The 16,999-nt window shown below is 46.0% G+C and overlaps 1 protein-coding gene across 2 annotated transcripts in view; it reads right to left on the minus strand.

Annotated features, from left to right (window-relative positions):
• cdh24b (cadherin 24, type 2b) overlaps positions 1–16,999 on the minus strand; it is a 96,902-nt gene that overhangs the window by 16,906 nt on the left and 62,997 nt on the right. For both annotated transcript variants that reach the window (XM_035536480.2, XM_081703401.1), the window contains exon 6: positions 2,829–3,010. In XM_035536480.2, the coding sequence (XP_035392373.1) occupies positions 2,829–3,010 (182 nt within the window). The remainder of the gene's footprint in view (positions 1–2,828; positions 3,011–16,999) is intronic.

A 16,999-nucleotide genomic window follows, 5' to 3' on the forward strand; every position in this document is an offset into this window, starting at 1 on the left:
CCTCTTTCCTCCCTCGCTCCCTCTCCCTCCCTCTCTCTCTCTCTCTCTCTCTCTCCCTCTCTCCCCCCTCCCTCCCTCCCTCTCTCTCTCTCCCTCTCTCTCTCTCTCTCTCTTCTCTTTTGCATTTTTGCACTCCCATCAGATGGTATTGAGCTGCTGTCCGACAGTCAAAAGCAGACTAGTTATCCTCGTAGACAGAAAGACTTATGGACCCTTCTTTCTCCTCTTTCTTCTCTTTCTCCTCTTTCTTCTTCTTACATTCTGGGTACGTTTTCTTTTGTCAGGGCTATTGGAGAACGTCGTAAAACACAAGCCGAGCGTCTGAGTTTTCATCAGGCGCGGGCGCGTCCGAATATAAAGAAAGACTACACGCACGGGAGTAGCTCATCTGTTTACCCATAATTCCACCTGCTTATTTGCCCACCCAACGAGCCAGTGCAGAATTGATCCATCTGCCTGCACAGTGAGTCTACAACACTCACTGTTCCTCTATTGCAACACCAAATTCAGTCCGACTGCCCTGCGTGCGTTTGGATTACTGGCCTGTCGTGATAAATTGCCGTCGCGTGAACCTGCTTTGGAAGTTTCTTTGACTTGCATGTCACATAACACAGAGTGTGTTTTATTTGAACTCGGCTTTGGAGACGTGCGCCTCGGCCACGTGTGTGTGTGTGTGTGTGTGTGTCGTGTCCGTAGCTCGGCCTAGGTCGCGACAAATTCGAGCGTGTGGCTTTAATGGCACCTTTGAACAAGCGCCGGGATTGAAGACATCGAGGGCTCTGGCAGACAGGGAAGGGAAAACTGGGATTTCGCTCGCAAATCCTTCACACCTAGTTACTGCAACTGAGCCGTGAACCACCACAACCTTGCTTCCCTTCCTGGAATGGCTGCCGGTGCTCCCGTCCGAGGACTCTCACTTTGTCAACTATGGAGGTCACATGACACCTGCCCATCACATGACATCTGCCTGTTGTGTAACCTGTGTCTGCCTTGCGTCTGCACTGTTATGCTGTCATACTAGTGGGAAACATGCATGTCAGACCTGCAGCCGTACCAGTATATATATATATATACACACATACACACACTGTCACACTCCTACAAACAGGAGATTGTCTGGGCATCCTGTATGCATTTGCAAGTGATTCATTCGTGCTGGAGACGTCCGAGTCTCGCTGGCCGTCCACCGTACTGATGGAGGTTATTTTTTTTTACTTCACAAAGCTGTTTCTGCTGTGTCCAATTTCAGAGCTGTCTGGACTGAATCGTTTCAGTTCCGTATCCTGATTGGTCGCTTCACTCTCTTGCTGCTAGGCTACATTGTGATCACACACACACACACACACACACACACACAGAAAGATGCACACAACATTGTACGCAACGACAGACACCACCACAGACTTCAAAGCCAGGAAGCTGGTGATAACCTTGTCCAGTTGATTAATATGCAACATTTATAATATTTTATTACATGCACACAGCCTCAACAATAACAAAACCTGTATGGATGGAAACATTCACATGTATCAGGTATTGAATTGTAAATGTTGTAAAAACTCTTTGGCAAGGAAATACTCCAGTAGCCTATATATCTATATAACACACCTAATGTACCAAGTAACTAACTAACTAACAGCATGTGTAGTTTATGATAAATAATTCTGTACTTTTTGTAGTGCTCTCTGTCTCTTTATGTCTCTATCATTCTGTTTGCTTCGTTCTGTCCATCCCTCTATCCATGGCCCAATCTAGGGATCTCCCTCGCTCTCTCATTTCCTCTCTTTCTCTCTGTCCCCTCATCCTTTCACGCGTGCTCTCCTTCTATCGCTCCTCATCAACGCACCACATCGGTGGCCCGGAAGCACCGGGAGCACAACACCTGCAGCTTTTCAATACAATCTCACCAAGACACACACACACACACAGGCATGCACACATACTCGCAAACACACACACACGCAAAAACTCACACACACACATACACACACACGCACGCGCACACACATGCATGCACACATACTCGCAAACACACACGAAAACTCACACACATACGCGCACACACACACACACACAAACACACAAACACACACACACACACACACACACATACATACTTACACGCAAACACAGCTGCATCACCAATAGTACTCACCAACAATGCATATGTCAACAAATTTGAACTTTGGTCCATTGTGCTAATTCTGAAACAAATGTATAATCATAAATTGTATTATTAGTGTGTTTGTGTGTGTGTGCGTGACACCTTTGGCCTGTAGCTCACGATGTCCATAAAAATGTTTAACAGAAGCAGAAGTGCAATATTCACTGGAGAGTCCCATCTCATTAGAGCTGCATGTAACACACAACCCACAATGCTTTGTTTCCAATCAGAGTCACTCTGCACCATCCCTAATGACAGTGCCTGTGCCCCACCCGACACACACACACACACACACACACACACACACACACACACACACACACACACACACACACACTTACACGCACCATTACAAACACGTACAGATTGCTCACAGATTGAGAGAGACTTGAATCAGCTGCTCTGAGTCACACTGAAGGCAGCACTCACATCCCCACACCAACATTATTATGAAGGACCTTTTTTTCCACAAGGAGCATGTTTTCTCACGACACTGGGCAGCGGGAGCAGGCGACCAATCTCTCCACCCTCCTTCCACCTGGTTTTGACCATGATACATTTTGCAAACACCCTACACACTCTTCCTCTCTCTCTCTCTCTCTCTCTCTCTCTCTCTCTCTCTCTCTCTCTCTCATCTATTTTCTCCATGCAGCCTTCCTCCCACCTTGTTGAGGATGATGATGGCCTCCTGATTCGCGCCGGTAATGTTGAAGGTGTCCCCCGACTCCCCCTCCAGGATGGTATATTCCAACTTGGCATTCTCTCCCAAGTCAGCGTCTGTTGCCGAGATCCGGCCCACCTCCGCCCCCGGCACAGTCAGCTCGGAGATGGAGAACGACCAGGTGCCTGAGAGAAAGAGAGAGAGAGAGAGAGAGAGAGAGAGAGAGAAAGAGAGTCAGATTCACAACACCAGCCACATCAAAGCTTTCTACCAATCAGAACTGCCTCACCCTCTGTTCTTTGTGTGCCTAACGAGCCCAGACTCTGGTGATTGGCATCGGGACCCTGTGGCTTTTTCCCCGGTAACCCAGCGGCCCAATGACCATGCCTTCCTCACTCGTCCATTAAATCAGCACATTAGCACTCTGCCACGCTGCTTCCCTTCCGGAGCACAAGACCCCCTAATTGCGGCTCACCGCCGCACCCTGTCACGCCCGTCTGCCAATGCTAACCCGACCCGGGCCTGCTCGAGGCTCTCTGACCCCGCCCCCTAGCTCTAACCACGCCCACTTAAATCTTAATCCGATTCTATTCTAAAGGGACCCTAGGCAGCATGCTCTTGTATTCCATACACACTAATCGTGTGATGTGGGTCAAGGGAACTGCAGATTCGGAGTGTCCTACAATGTCATCACCCAGAAGACATTATTCATGTTGTATTTTACTCTTTTTTTCTCGACAGCTGTACAGTTCAGACAGTCCCTTCATTGGCTAATGCGTCTAGACTGAACTGCATCTATGTAACATGGACCCATATGGTGCGCGTAAAACAAACATCTGGTTGACGCTGACTAAACAGCTTGTTCTAGCCAACCTCAGGATCATTAGCTAACTAGGTAAAAATTAACAAGCTAAATTCATTTTGCAGGTGATCTGGCAACATTTCTGAATAGGTTTCTTCCATGTCATGAATGTTTTTCAGCAAAGATTTCTGAACCGTAAATAGCAGTTGTAAACGGTGGAGCGTTCTCATACCTCTGCTGCTCTCTGAGTTTCAGCCAGTCAGCAGGTGCCACTTGCCAGTACATCTTGAACTGACACATAATGATTGATGAGAAGTTGATGGGAAACATTTTGCTTCAGTTTCCTGTTTCATGATAAGCTGTTATGCACGACTCCCTGCACGGTCTAAGCGTCCCTCTGCTCGGAACGTTTTCGCTCCCTATGGTTTGTAGTTTCTCTTAAAATGGAGTTCGTTGTGTAGTCCTCTACACAGGCAGATACTAGGGCGCTCTGACTGTCCCGCGCCTTCAATGTCCTGCACTTACATTTAACATTTACGGCATTTAGCAGACGCTCTTATCCGGAGCCACTTATAAAGTGCTTTGTCATTTACTCATAGAGTACATCCTAGTACAGTACAGTAGGTTAGAGTCCAAGATACCAGTGATCTAGAATACTGTAGAAACACAGGGATCAGTGCAAAATACATTAAGCTCTATCTCAGACAACAATCAGTGCAACAAAAGAGCAGTCAACATCAGTGTAATGAACTGTCCTGCACCTCCACTGTCCTGCACCTCCACTGTCCTGTATCTTTACTGTCCTGCATGCACAGACCCCACCTGGTGACCTCACCTGATTGACGGTCACAGAACCTGTCACTCAATTCTCTGACTGACCCCACCCGCTGACCCCGCCCACTAACATCTCGCTGACCCCGCCCATTAACAGCTCGCTGACCCCGCCCACTGAAGTCTCACCCACTGAAGTCCCTGCCTGCATGCCAGAGTCTCGCTGATCCTTTTGTTTGAGTTTTGGTGACCCCCACCCACTTGATTCGCCATGGCACCAGGAGCAGTAAATGACAAGGGTCAGAGGCCGTAGCCAATCAGCAAGAAGAGAGACATGCAATGGGGGATGGGGGCAAAACATGCAGAAAAGCCTGAAACACAATAATCCAGCCAGAGGACCGCCTGCCTCCTTCATTACGGCTTTAACGTCCCTTCATTTTTAATATCAAAAGCAACGATGTACTACAGGGAGCTGACAGATTTATCTGCTCAATGAAACAACAGGCGGAGATCAAAGTCACATCTCCTGCAGGCCCGACCGGGAATCCACAAACATGGGTTTTTTTTTTCCACACATCTACCCAGTCTGAGTCAGGCCCTTGTCTGACGTTACTGACGTGCAGCTCCGGCGTCGTGCAGGCACGTGGGTGCATGCGGGTCTACACGCGCGAGAGGAGAGACCCGCACCGTTACCGCCGTGACGCAGATGGCCAGTGGTGCCGCCGGGCGGGTGACATGGAACAGGTCCAAGGCCAAGCACTGGTGTGCTTAAACTCAGATGAGCTACTTTTGTCTGAATAATGGGGGAGGTTGCTTCACACACACACACACACACACACACACACACACACACACACACACACACACACACACACACACGCACACACACAAATATACACTCAAGGTCATGTAGTTCTTCACATTCAAATTTACGCAAATAACAATAGTTTATACATACCCCTACACACACACACACACACACACACACACACACACACACACACACACACACACACACTCACACACACAGTGTTTGGTGTCATCTTCAGTTTACTTCCCACATACCCTCCCTGCTACTCACCAAATCATACATCATTCTCCCGCCTCAAGCTGAGAGCCTTTTTCACACACACACACACACACACACACACACACACTCACACACACTCACACATGCATGCGCATGCACGCCATCCACCTATCACTTCCTGAGTCACAGTTCAAGCCCGACAAAGAACAGAGCCGCGTCCAGGTCTCGTTGTGCTGGTGTTTGGAACAGCACGGAGGAGCGAACTCAATGGGCCGCAACTCACAGCACCAGCAATCCCTCACGCCACCCGCTCCACACACACACACACACACCCCTCAGGCGATCACACTCCAGAGACACGATCGAAGGCCTCTGCTGTGGCTGTGCTCCAGTTCCGCTTCAAAGAGCCGCCGACTCTTATTGGCCACGGCTGGGTAACAGAAGCGGGCGCTTCGTTTTCTCCCGCCTCGCTTGGCATACGGGTGTCGCGATTGGGTGGGGGCCTACCCACCGAGATGCACAGATTGGTCGGCGTGAATCAGCATCCAATTATGCGGCGAACGTGGAGAGCGATGGGTGACGAACGAGAGGAGTTAACAGTCACTCCAAAGTTTAATATAGGTTTAGCTCTGTAAACACACGGCTCAATTACCCCCCGGGGGGGTAAAATGAAAAGTGCCCACAGAAGATAGAGAAAGAGGTGAGGAAAAGGTTAAACAGCTGATGTGGGTCAGCGGGGTCTGAGTCAGGAGCTCGGAGCAGTACAAGAGCAGCCGAGAGCAGTTGGAGAACGGTTTGAGAGCAGCTCGCAAACGGCCGAGAGCGACATGGAATGAGGGACAAGCAGCCGAGCACCACTTTATCTGCAGGGGAAGGGTTTATGCCATCGTGGAGAGGCCCACCTCCAGTTAGAAGAGTCATTAAAAAAGTGTCTAGTGGCTAAAGCTTGTGCACCGCTCGACAAAAAGCCTGCATAAAATCTGCATCCATTTAGTAAGAGTCCATCATGCAGACACTTATAGCGGCCAGACTTACCAGTGTGAAAGTGGGCAAGTGAGAGACACAAGAAGCTGGATGAATGGTGACTGTGTGTGTGTGTGTGTGTGTGTGTGTGTGTGTGTGTGTGAGTGTGTGTGTGTGTGTGAGTGTGTGTGTGTGTGTGTGTGTGTGTGTGTGTGTGTGTGTGTGTGTGTGTGTGTGTGTGTGTGTGTGTGTGTGTGTGTGTGTGAGTGTGTGTGTGTGTGTGTGTGTGTGTGTGTGAGTGTGTGTGTGTGAGTGTGTGTGTGTGTGTGTGAGTGTGTGTGTGTGTGTGTGTGTGAGTGTGTGTGTGTGAGTGTGTGTGTGTGTGTGTGTGTGTGTGTGTGTGTGTGTGTGTGTGAGTGTGTGTGTGTGTGTGTGAGTGTGTGTGTGTGTGTGTGTGTGAGTGTGTGTGTGTGTGTGTGTGTGAGTGTGTGTGTGTGAGTGTGTGTGTGTGTGTGTGTGAGTGTGTGTGTGTGTGTGTGTGTGTGTGTGTGTGTGTGTGTGTGTGTGTGTGTGTGAGTGTGTGAGTGTGTGTGTGTGTGAGTGTGTGTGAGTGTGTGTGTGTGTGTGTGTGTGAGTGTGTGAGTGTGTGAGTGTGTGAGTGTGTGTGTGTGTGTGTGCCAGGACAATTCCCGGTGGTGGGGAGAGAACAGCTTATGGAGACATCCATAGGTATATGGATATGCAGCAGATCGGGAATTTTTCTTACGCACAAGATTAAACTGCCAAGAGAGAAGCCATTAACTTGATGGTGATCATGCCGTCGACACACAGCAGAACTCAAATGAGTGCTACAGACAAGTGTATCTCTGAGAACACATCTGAAAATGACTAGTTTACACGCTTTCCACTTCCATAGATCTGTGACTCAGTAGCCATTCATAAACACATGCATACGCACAAACACACACACACACACACGCATGTTAGTGCAGTTCTTATCAGCTGCTCTGAAATAACTTTCGAAATGTTTTTTCACGTTTGTGGGAGACGTAGCTTGTTCAAAGCGTTCAGAGTTCGTACCACACGCAGAATACGAAATCCAGCAGGAAATCTTTAAGTATAATTATCCGGGATTTATGTGCGCCAGCAATGCGTTGCAGAATTTCACCCCTCAATCACGTCTGCATCGCTGCCTTTCAGATGAAACCATCGAGAACAGTGTCATTTCCAGAGACATTTTTTTATGCAATTGCATAAAAAAATTGTTGATCAAAGCAGATGTAAGCTGAAAGCAAAAAACCCCCAAAAAAACTGAGACAAGGTAAACACTAGAGTCACAAGGCGTGGCAGAGCCTGTCAGAACCAGGCTGGAGTTATGTTTAATAAGACTGGAACATAATGAGCGTTCAGCACGGTGAACAAGGTGGAAAATGTCCGTCGAAACTATAGATAAATAAACGTTTGTCATTAATATATTTATAGTTTATAGTTTTTTGGCCATGTACATTTACAGCTAAGCTTGAAAATAAAATGAACTATTTATTGATTAAGTGTGTCTTTCAATGACAAATGTTTTGAGTTTAATTTCTGGCTTTGGATAACAAATACAATAAATTAAATACACTAACACATTACATTAAATACACTGGCACATTGTATTAAATACACTGGCACATTGTATTAAACACACTAACTGAAGACATTCTGATAATATACCACTGTATTCTGATATACACTGTATTCTGATATACCCAGTATACAACTGTATTCTGCTATACACTGTATTCTGGTATACACTGTATAGCAATGTATTCTGATATACACTGTGTGCCACTGTATTCTGATATACACTGTATTCTGATATACACTGTATGCCGCTGTATTCTGATATACACTGTGTGCCACTGTATTCTGATATACACTGTATGCCGCTGTATTCTGATATACACTGTATGCCACTGTATTCTGATGTACACTGTATTCTGTATACACTGTATTCTGTATACACTGTATGCCACTGTATTCTGATATACACTGTATTCTGATATACACTGTATGCCGCTGTATTCTGATATACACTGTATGCCACTGTATTCTGATATACACTGTATTCTGATATACACTGTATTCTGTATACACTGTATGCCACTGTATTCTGATATACACTGTATTCTGTATACACTGTATGCCACTGTATTCTGATATACACTGTATTCTGATATACACTGTATGCCACTGTATTCTGATATACACTGTGTGCACAATTATTGAGCAAGTTGTATTTTTTAGCAAGTTGTATTGGGCAAGTTTTATTATCAAACAACTACAGTGCTCAGTCAATCCAAAATGTTAATAAACCTTAAAAGCTGAATATTAAAGAAAGTAAACGTGAGGTCATGTCTTTCATAGCAGAATATCTGTGTGTGCAGAATTACTGGGCAACTAAAGGAAAGATGGAAATGCTCCCATCTGACTTGTTTATTTTCATCAGTTAAAGTGAGAATAATAAACAAAAACAAGTCAAACTTTACAAATAAACATTTCTGACATTAAACAAAATCGGTGCCCAGTACAACCCCCCTTCTTTTCAAAAACACCCACAAACCTTCCATTTATGGAGTCTGTCAGTTTCTTAATTTGTTGATGATCAACCTTTTGTGCAGCAGCAACCACAGCCTCCCAGACACTGTACAGATAGCTGTACTGTTTTCCTTCACCGTAAATCTCTGATTTAAAAAAGGCCCACAAGTTCTCAATGGGGTTTGGGTCAGGTGAGGAAGGGGGCCGTGTCAATATTCTTTCATCTTTAAGGCCTTTAAAGTACAGTGGAGTACTTTCAATGCATACGATGGAGCATTGTCCTGCATAAAAATCATGGTCTTATTGAAAGATGCAGACATTTTCCTGTACCACTGCTTGAAGAAAGCATCTTCTCAAAACTGGCAGTAGGTTTGGAAGTTGATTTTGAGTCCATCTTCAACCAGAAAAGGTCCAACTAGCTCATCTTTAATAATACCAACCCATAGCTGTACCCCACCTCCACAAAGTGGAGCTCTGTGCCCATTACTGATCCAGCCATGGGTCTGTCTATCCGGTCCATCAAAAGAGTCCCTCTAGTCTCATCAGTCCATAAAACCTTTGAAAAGTCTTCAGACATTTCTTGGCCCAGTCTTGACTTTTCACCTTGTGTGTCTTGCTCAGTGGTGGTGGGGTTTCAGTCTTCCCTACCTTGGCTGTGTCTCTGAGTACTGAACAGCTTGTATTTCTGGACACTCCAGGTAGGTTGTAGTTCTGGAATTTGACAGCATGGAGGATAATGGGTTCCTGGTCGCTTCACGTTTGATTCTTCTCAAATCTCTGGCAGATAATTTGCGTCTTTTTTTCTCTCAACACGTTTCTTGCGACCCTGTTGACTATTTGCAACAAAACGTTTGATGGTTCTGTGATCATGCCGTGATATCTTGGCAGTTTCAAGAATGCTGCATCCCTCTGAAAGACTTTTTACAATTTTTTTACTTTTCAGAGTCAGTTAAACCTCTTTTTTGGCCCATTTTGCCTGAAGAAAAGAAACTGCCCAATAATTCTGCACACCTTGATACAGGGTGTGCTCTCCTTAGGCCACACCCACCGTCTTTACACAAATACACATCACCTGATATGCTTACATCCAATAAGCATTCACATTTATACAGCTTAGAGTTGGGAAATATGCATAAAAATGATGATATGGTCAAAACACTCTCTTGCCTAATAATTATGCACAAAGTTTACGTAATATACCACTGTATTCTGATATACGCTGTATATCACTGTATTATGATATACAGTGTATGTCACTTTATTAAGATATACACTGTATACCATACTATATCTGATATAGGCTGTATACCATTGCATTCTGCTATACACTGTATACCACTGTATTCTGATATACACTGTATACCACTGTATTCTGATATACACTGTATACCACTGTTTTCTGATATAGGCTGTATACCACTGTATTCTGCTATACACTGTATACCATTGCATTCTGCTATACACTGTATACCACTGTATTCTAATATACGCTGTATGTCACTGCATTCTGATATACGCTGCATACCACTATATTCTGATATATGTTGTATACCTCTGTATTCTGCTATACACTGTATACCACTGTATTCTGCTATACACTGTATACCACTGTATTCTGATATACACTGTATACCACTGTATTCTGATATACGCTGCATACCACTATATTCTGATATATGCTGTAAAACACTGTATTCTGCTATACACTGTATGCCACTGTATTCTGGTATACCCTGTGCATCATTGTATGCTGATAAACCCTGTATACCGCTTTATTCTGAACTACACTGCAAACTAGTCTATTATGACATTTTCCGAGCAGCTTTCTTTGAACGGTGCCAAGATTTTGTTCCATTTGTCAGTAGTGCTGTACTGACTGCCTGGCTCATTTGCTTTTATAATCAGTTCAAATGGATTTGAGTGTCTTAGGACACACTGGAGGCACACTCGTTGTTGTTGTGCAGTGAGGTGATGTTTTGCAATTTGCATGGGCTGCTTTGAAACGCTGAGGCCTGCACTGGTGTTTAAACAACTGCGAGGCTGTAATGTTGCACTGTGACGGCAGCTCTGTGGAGTGGGGAGGTGATGTGTGCACAGGGCTGGCACGCACGGGCTGGCACGCACGCCCTGCACCTTCGCACAGAGCAGTTCACACCACCTGCAGCTCACACGCACTGGCAATGAGCTTGCATTGTAATAACCCGGAGCAAGAGGTAGCGCCATGTGTGTGTGTGTGTGTGTGTGTTTGGGAGGTGCAGTGGTTTACAGAGCTAAACCTTTGTGTGTGTGTGTGTGTGTATGTGTGTGTGTGTGTGTGTGTGTGTATTTAGGAGGTTGCAGGGGCTGCTGGCACACTAGTGCTGCTGAATGAACAGATTCTCCACTGTGTGGATGTGTCGTAGAGCGGGAAGAGTTCACTTACCAAGCATGAATGCAGAAAGAGAGGAGGAGAGAGAGAGAGAGAGAGAGAGAGAGAGAGAGAGAGAGAGAGAGGACCCAAGAACCACCAACAACGGAAAGACGAAGGGAAAACGGTAACGGCAGGAAAGAGGGAAGCTGAATAGGAGGTATAAGAGAAACAAAAACAGAACGAGTGGGAGAGAGCCAGACAGAAGGGAGAGGATGGGAAAGACGGGAATAGGAAAAGGCACAGCGGGAAGAGTGTTTCCAATGGGAATTTTACAGCTAGAGCAGAATGTACTGAATGTGTGTGTGTGTGTGTTTGTGTGTGCGTGCATGGGTGTGTGTGTGTGTGTGTGTGTGTGTGTGTGTGTGTGTGTATGTGTGTGTGCGTGCATGGGTGTGCGTGTTTGTCTGTACACATGTGTGTGTGTGTGTGTGTATGTGTGTCTGTGCGTGCGTGTGTGTGTGTGTGTGTGTGCGTGTGTGTGTGTGTGTGCGCGCGTGTGTGTGTGTGTCTGTGCGTGCGCGCGCGCCTGTGTGTGTGTGTGCGTATGTGTCTGTGCGTGCGTGTGTGTGTATGTGTGTGTGTGTCTGTGCGTGCGTGTGTGTGTATGTGTGTGTGTGTCTGTGCGTGCGTGTGTGTGTGTGTGTGTGTGTGTGTGCGTGTATCTTGGGGGTGTTTACAGGTTTTAGCTGCACTCAGCTACCTTTTGTGGTTGGGTTTGGGTTACTATGTGAACGGTGAGAGAAAAAGACAACCAAAATACTGCCTGAATCGTGTACGCAAACACCACTGCACTCTCAACAAGGCCTTGTGTGTGTGTGTGTGTGTGTGTGTGTGTGTGTGTGTGTGTGTGTGTGTGTGTGTGACCAAGGCCCTTTTTGCATCAGTGTTTCAGGCCCCTGCTGTTCGAGCTGTAAATATCCCCAGAAATCTTCCGCCTCGCCGAGTTGTAATAAACCTGCTCCCTCATCCTCTCCTCAGCCACAAATGAGTTTAATCTAAATGTCCTCACAACAACCATCCAGCTACAATTACGATGGCAGTAATACCTTCGTAGTCCTGGTCTCAATCACGCGGTCTTAATCAGGCTAGTCGGGTCCGACGGAAGTCATGATCTCTCTCATCCTGCCCTTCCACGTACCCTCGCCCGGGTCATTTATACCCCTAAACAGGGTGGAGACATTAAATAACAGACAAGCCAAGAGCACCAAACCCCCAAACTACTTTTCTGAGCGTTCAGAGTAGTCAGTGGCAAGGCTCACTCGAGTAGACATCAAGTCCAGTTATGGGGGCTATTCTTCCGCGCTACACCCCCACGCAACCACCCCCACCCCCCACCCCCCACCCCACACAGCAGAACCAGGTTCTGGCACCGCAGATCCGTGTGTGCCGGCGGCGAGTCCGACGTCTGAACTCATCGGAGGGGCGGAGATGCCGGCAAAAAGACCTGCTGACATTGCCCCCATTAGAATAAAAATCGCTCACTCCAGTGCTTTCTCCCTACACTCTATATATCTCTCTCATGCTCTCCCATCTCTTTCTATCTCTGTCCGCTCCACTAAAGGAACAGCTCTGACTTCCATTATTCTGCACGAGGGCATTCCGCCAGGCTCTACGACAGGGAAAGGAAGGTGCATTCCTGACGGACTCCGCTGGGGGCGACGGCCCCTTGGTCTCTCCTCGGTCAGTGCTCGCGCGATGAAGATTCTCACGCCGACATCCATATGAGTTCCTCCCAGCTGCCCAGTCAAAGGGGAGAAAGGGTCAGATTTGTGTCCCTCCGTTACACCGAGAGAGCCTCAATCCTCCTCGTGATGTGCAATTAGCCGGGAGAGGACTCAAACTATGAAAATATATACTGTTTTTTTTTTTTTTTTTTGCTTCTCTACTGTCCCGTAAGAGCTCGGTCAGCGTGTATGACCCGTGTGAGCATATAGCTGTTAACCCCTGTCACTCAGTGTATTTGGACCATTACCCACAATCTCCGACTCACTTGTTTCCCAGGATACGGAACACCGCCCCATGACTCAGGAGGCACTGGCGCGTCACCCCTTGACCTTGGCTCATTTCATCCTCTGCTAGCCCGACTCTTCTCTCCTGAACTCCCTGCTTGGCACAAGCCCCTTCGACCGCCATGCGCCCAGCCCAGCGGGAGCGCTAATCGAGCGTCACGCCACTTCAGAGATGGTCTTCACGCTCTTCCCTTGCGCGTGCGCCCCATCGCGCTCCCACTTTCCCAACGGGGCCCAGCCGGCCCCTTCGAGCCACAAATGAGACAATCTGTAGCCGCCTGCGAGCGTCCTTCGGCTGGACCGTCTCCGGGAGACCAAAAAAGATGTCCCAGGTAGGCAACAACAGGCCAAAAAAAGCCCCTCATCAACAAAGCATTTTTTGAACTCGGCGTGAGCTGGAAACTATTCCAGTTCAAACGATTACAGCTGTCTGAATGGGCAAGACAAGCCCAATGCATCTCCTCTCAACAACCCCCCCCCCAACCCCAACAGCCCATCCAAACATGCAACCCCAGCCTTGAATCCTTCACGCTCGGTGACACTTCTTTATGTGTTCATATGAACGTCACGAGTCAGAGACGGTCCGATGCAATGTCACGCAATCGGACCAGCTGCAGGAAAAGGAGTAGCTAACTCAGAATAAAACTGACACCAAATCTCAGATTCCAACATCACATAGTAGTAATGACATTATGACTTAATTAAGAACATTACAGATAATATTCCAAGTATTAAAGTGCCTTGAGGCAATTACACAGAGATCAAAACAACCATGTAAATAGAGACATTAGTATTTTACTCCTATCCAATAGCCTGAACTAATATCATTAATTTCCTTCTCAAATTCTTCCATATACTTACTAGACTCACTGCCCACACACTTTCTTAAAGAAACACTAGCCACAGTAATCCAACCTCTATGTAATATAATAAAGTGCTCCTTGGAAATGGGATATGTCCATAAGTTGTTCAAAGTAGTAGTTACCAAACCACTGATCGAGAAAGCTAACCTCCACCTACGTCAGTGGTTATTAAATCAGTATAAGCTGATTTCAAACCTTCCCTTTGAATCCAAGATCCTAGAAAAAGGTGTAGCTCAGCAGCTAAGCTTATACCTGAATCTAGAGCCAGGTACATGAAGTCTTTCAGTCAGGGTTTAAGGCCTCATCAGTGTACTGAGACAGTGCTGATTAAAGTTGCTAATGACCTGTCGTCTCTGCGCTTACACCGCTTGATCTCAGTGCGGCATTTGATACTAATTATCATAACATTTTACTAGATACACTTGAAGATCTTACTGGGATTAAGGTAATAGCCTTAATGAATATAAATGGTGATTTTTCAGCATACACCAAGATTAGTTTTGGCATCCCACAAGGTTCTGTTCTAGGGCTCCTGCTTTTACCGTTCTACATGTTACCTCTGGGTGAAATGATTTGTTAACACTATGCTGGCTATGCCGATGACAGTTATATGTCAGCAAATATCAGCTTTATATTACTGAGCAATGTGTAGAGGACACCAGACACTGAATGTTGAGAAGCTTTCTTGCACTTAATCTTGACAATTCAGAGGTGCTCCTATTTGGCCCACAGACTGCCAGGGGGGCGCTCGCTCATTATGTAATAAACCTCGATGGTCTGCTAATTAAACCATGTTTAACAGTTAAAGGTGTAATTATGGATCCCAGCTCCTATACTATTTCTAGTAGTGCCCTTTACACTTCAGGAACATTGCAAAGATTAGAGGTTTACTGTCAGTACATCATATAGAAATGCATTTATCCCTTCCAGCGCGGACAGCTGTCATATCTTACTATCCGGTTGTACCACAGCCAGAGTTCTTACTAAAACTAGAAAGTTTGACGATATTACTCCTGTCTATAATGCATCGGCTCCTGGTAAAATTTCATATTGATTATAAAACACTTTTATTGACCTACAAAACACTGAATGATCTTGTCCCATAGTACCTTGGTGAAGTCTTGGTCTATTATGATGCACCATGTTCGAGTCAATCAAAAGGTTATTAGTTCCTAGGATATGATCTACCTCAGGGGCACAGACTTTTCCTATAAATCTCCTAAGCTTTGGAATAACTTTCCTGTTCATGTTAGAGACTCAGACACAGTCTCAATATTTAAGGCTAGGCTGAAAACCTGTTTGTTTAGTCAGGCGTTTTATTAAATACCTTTCATCTTTGGTGATGAGATCTGGGGGTCTGTGGGCATTGATGTTATGATACACTGGGATGTTACGAAGGTGTCACTTCACCTCTCTTTGGTCACTCAGGTTTGTTGACTGAGAGTGGTGGAGTGCTGATGCTCCAGGGTGCCCACGTGCCTGAGTTTTCTTCTGGCTCTTTCCCTGTAGCTGTGCTGCCATAGCTGGATCTGTCGAAGTCCATCTTTGCACATTATATTCCCCTATTTTACACATTTATTTTACGGTGTTACACTGAACCTCGACCTGTCACTGCTGTGGCTCCTCCCACCTCCTGACCCCTTCCCCTTCCGTGGCTCCGCCCACCTCCTGACCGCTCAGCTGTTCCTGAGTCGTTCAGACGGGTTTCAAACACACTTACACTCATCAAACCCAGACTAGAAACCCAGACTAGACTTCCACTGCTTACGTGAGCTTATTACTTATTTTGTCCTTATTACTAATTTTGTTCATGTTGTGGTGTCTGATGTCAAACAGAGGAGGATGCCCCCCCCCCCCCCTTTGAGTCTTGGTTCCTCTCAAGGTTTCTTCCTCGTGCTCTAGGGAGTTTTTCCTCGCCACTGTTGCCCTTGGCTCGCTCGCTGGGGCTTGGAATCTGCTTTAAAGCTTTGTGACAATGGTTGTTGTAAAAAGCTCTCTCTCTCTCTCGCACACTATATATATATATATATATATATATAGTGTGTGTGTGTGTGTGTGTGTGTGTGTGTGACTTAACTTGAAAAACATTTGGTGGGTGGATAGATGCACTGAAGACCAGTATAAAAACCAATGCTTCCACAGCCTAGAGGCAAAAAAAACCCAAAACAACCTTAAAGCTACTGTAAGTGATTTTTTTAGTGACACTGTCTTGATATCCTAATTTCACTACATAGTTGCCCTGAGACAACAACAATGTCTAAGTGACAGCCCCGGCACTGTAATCAGCGACTAAAAACTTCAGCACAGATCGGATGCGTTAAAGAACCAGGAAACTTCTCTACAAGGAGGCGGTCCTCCCCGTTCCTCAAATATTTTGGGCATGTACGCAATAGACAGAAAGCGCTATGCGTGAACCGTTAAAGCAAGGGGACAGTCTCCCATGGTAGCTAAGTCTAGCATGAGTTAGCCTGGGCTGTAAAATCAATTACAGTTTGATTGACTGTAAAATCTTTTTTTTTTTTTTTTTTTTTTTTTTTTTCCCCATTTTTGGTCTCCCTCGCTAAAAAAGCTGACAGGTACTACAGCCTTTCTCCCATCGGCTGAATTTTGTTGCACTCAGCTGTCAGCTGTACTACGACACTTCCTTGTCGGTACGTACGACCGCAGCCTTAGATCTGAATAAATATGTAGTGATCTTGACAGGGGACACTTCCAGTGAATGTTCGAAGACACATCAGTACAAAGG

Source organism: Electrophorus electricus, chromosome 20, assembly GCF_041902795.1.
Source record: "Electrophorus electricus isolate QZ-2024a chromosome 20, ASM4190279v1, whole genome shotgun sequence".
Classification (NCBI taxonomy): Eukaryota; Metazoa; Chordata; class Actinopteri; order Gymnotiformes; family Gymnotidae; genus Electrophorus; species Electrophorus electricus.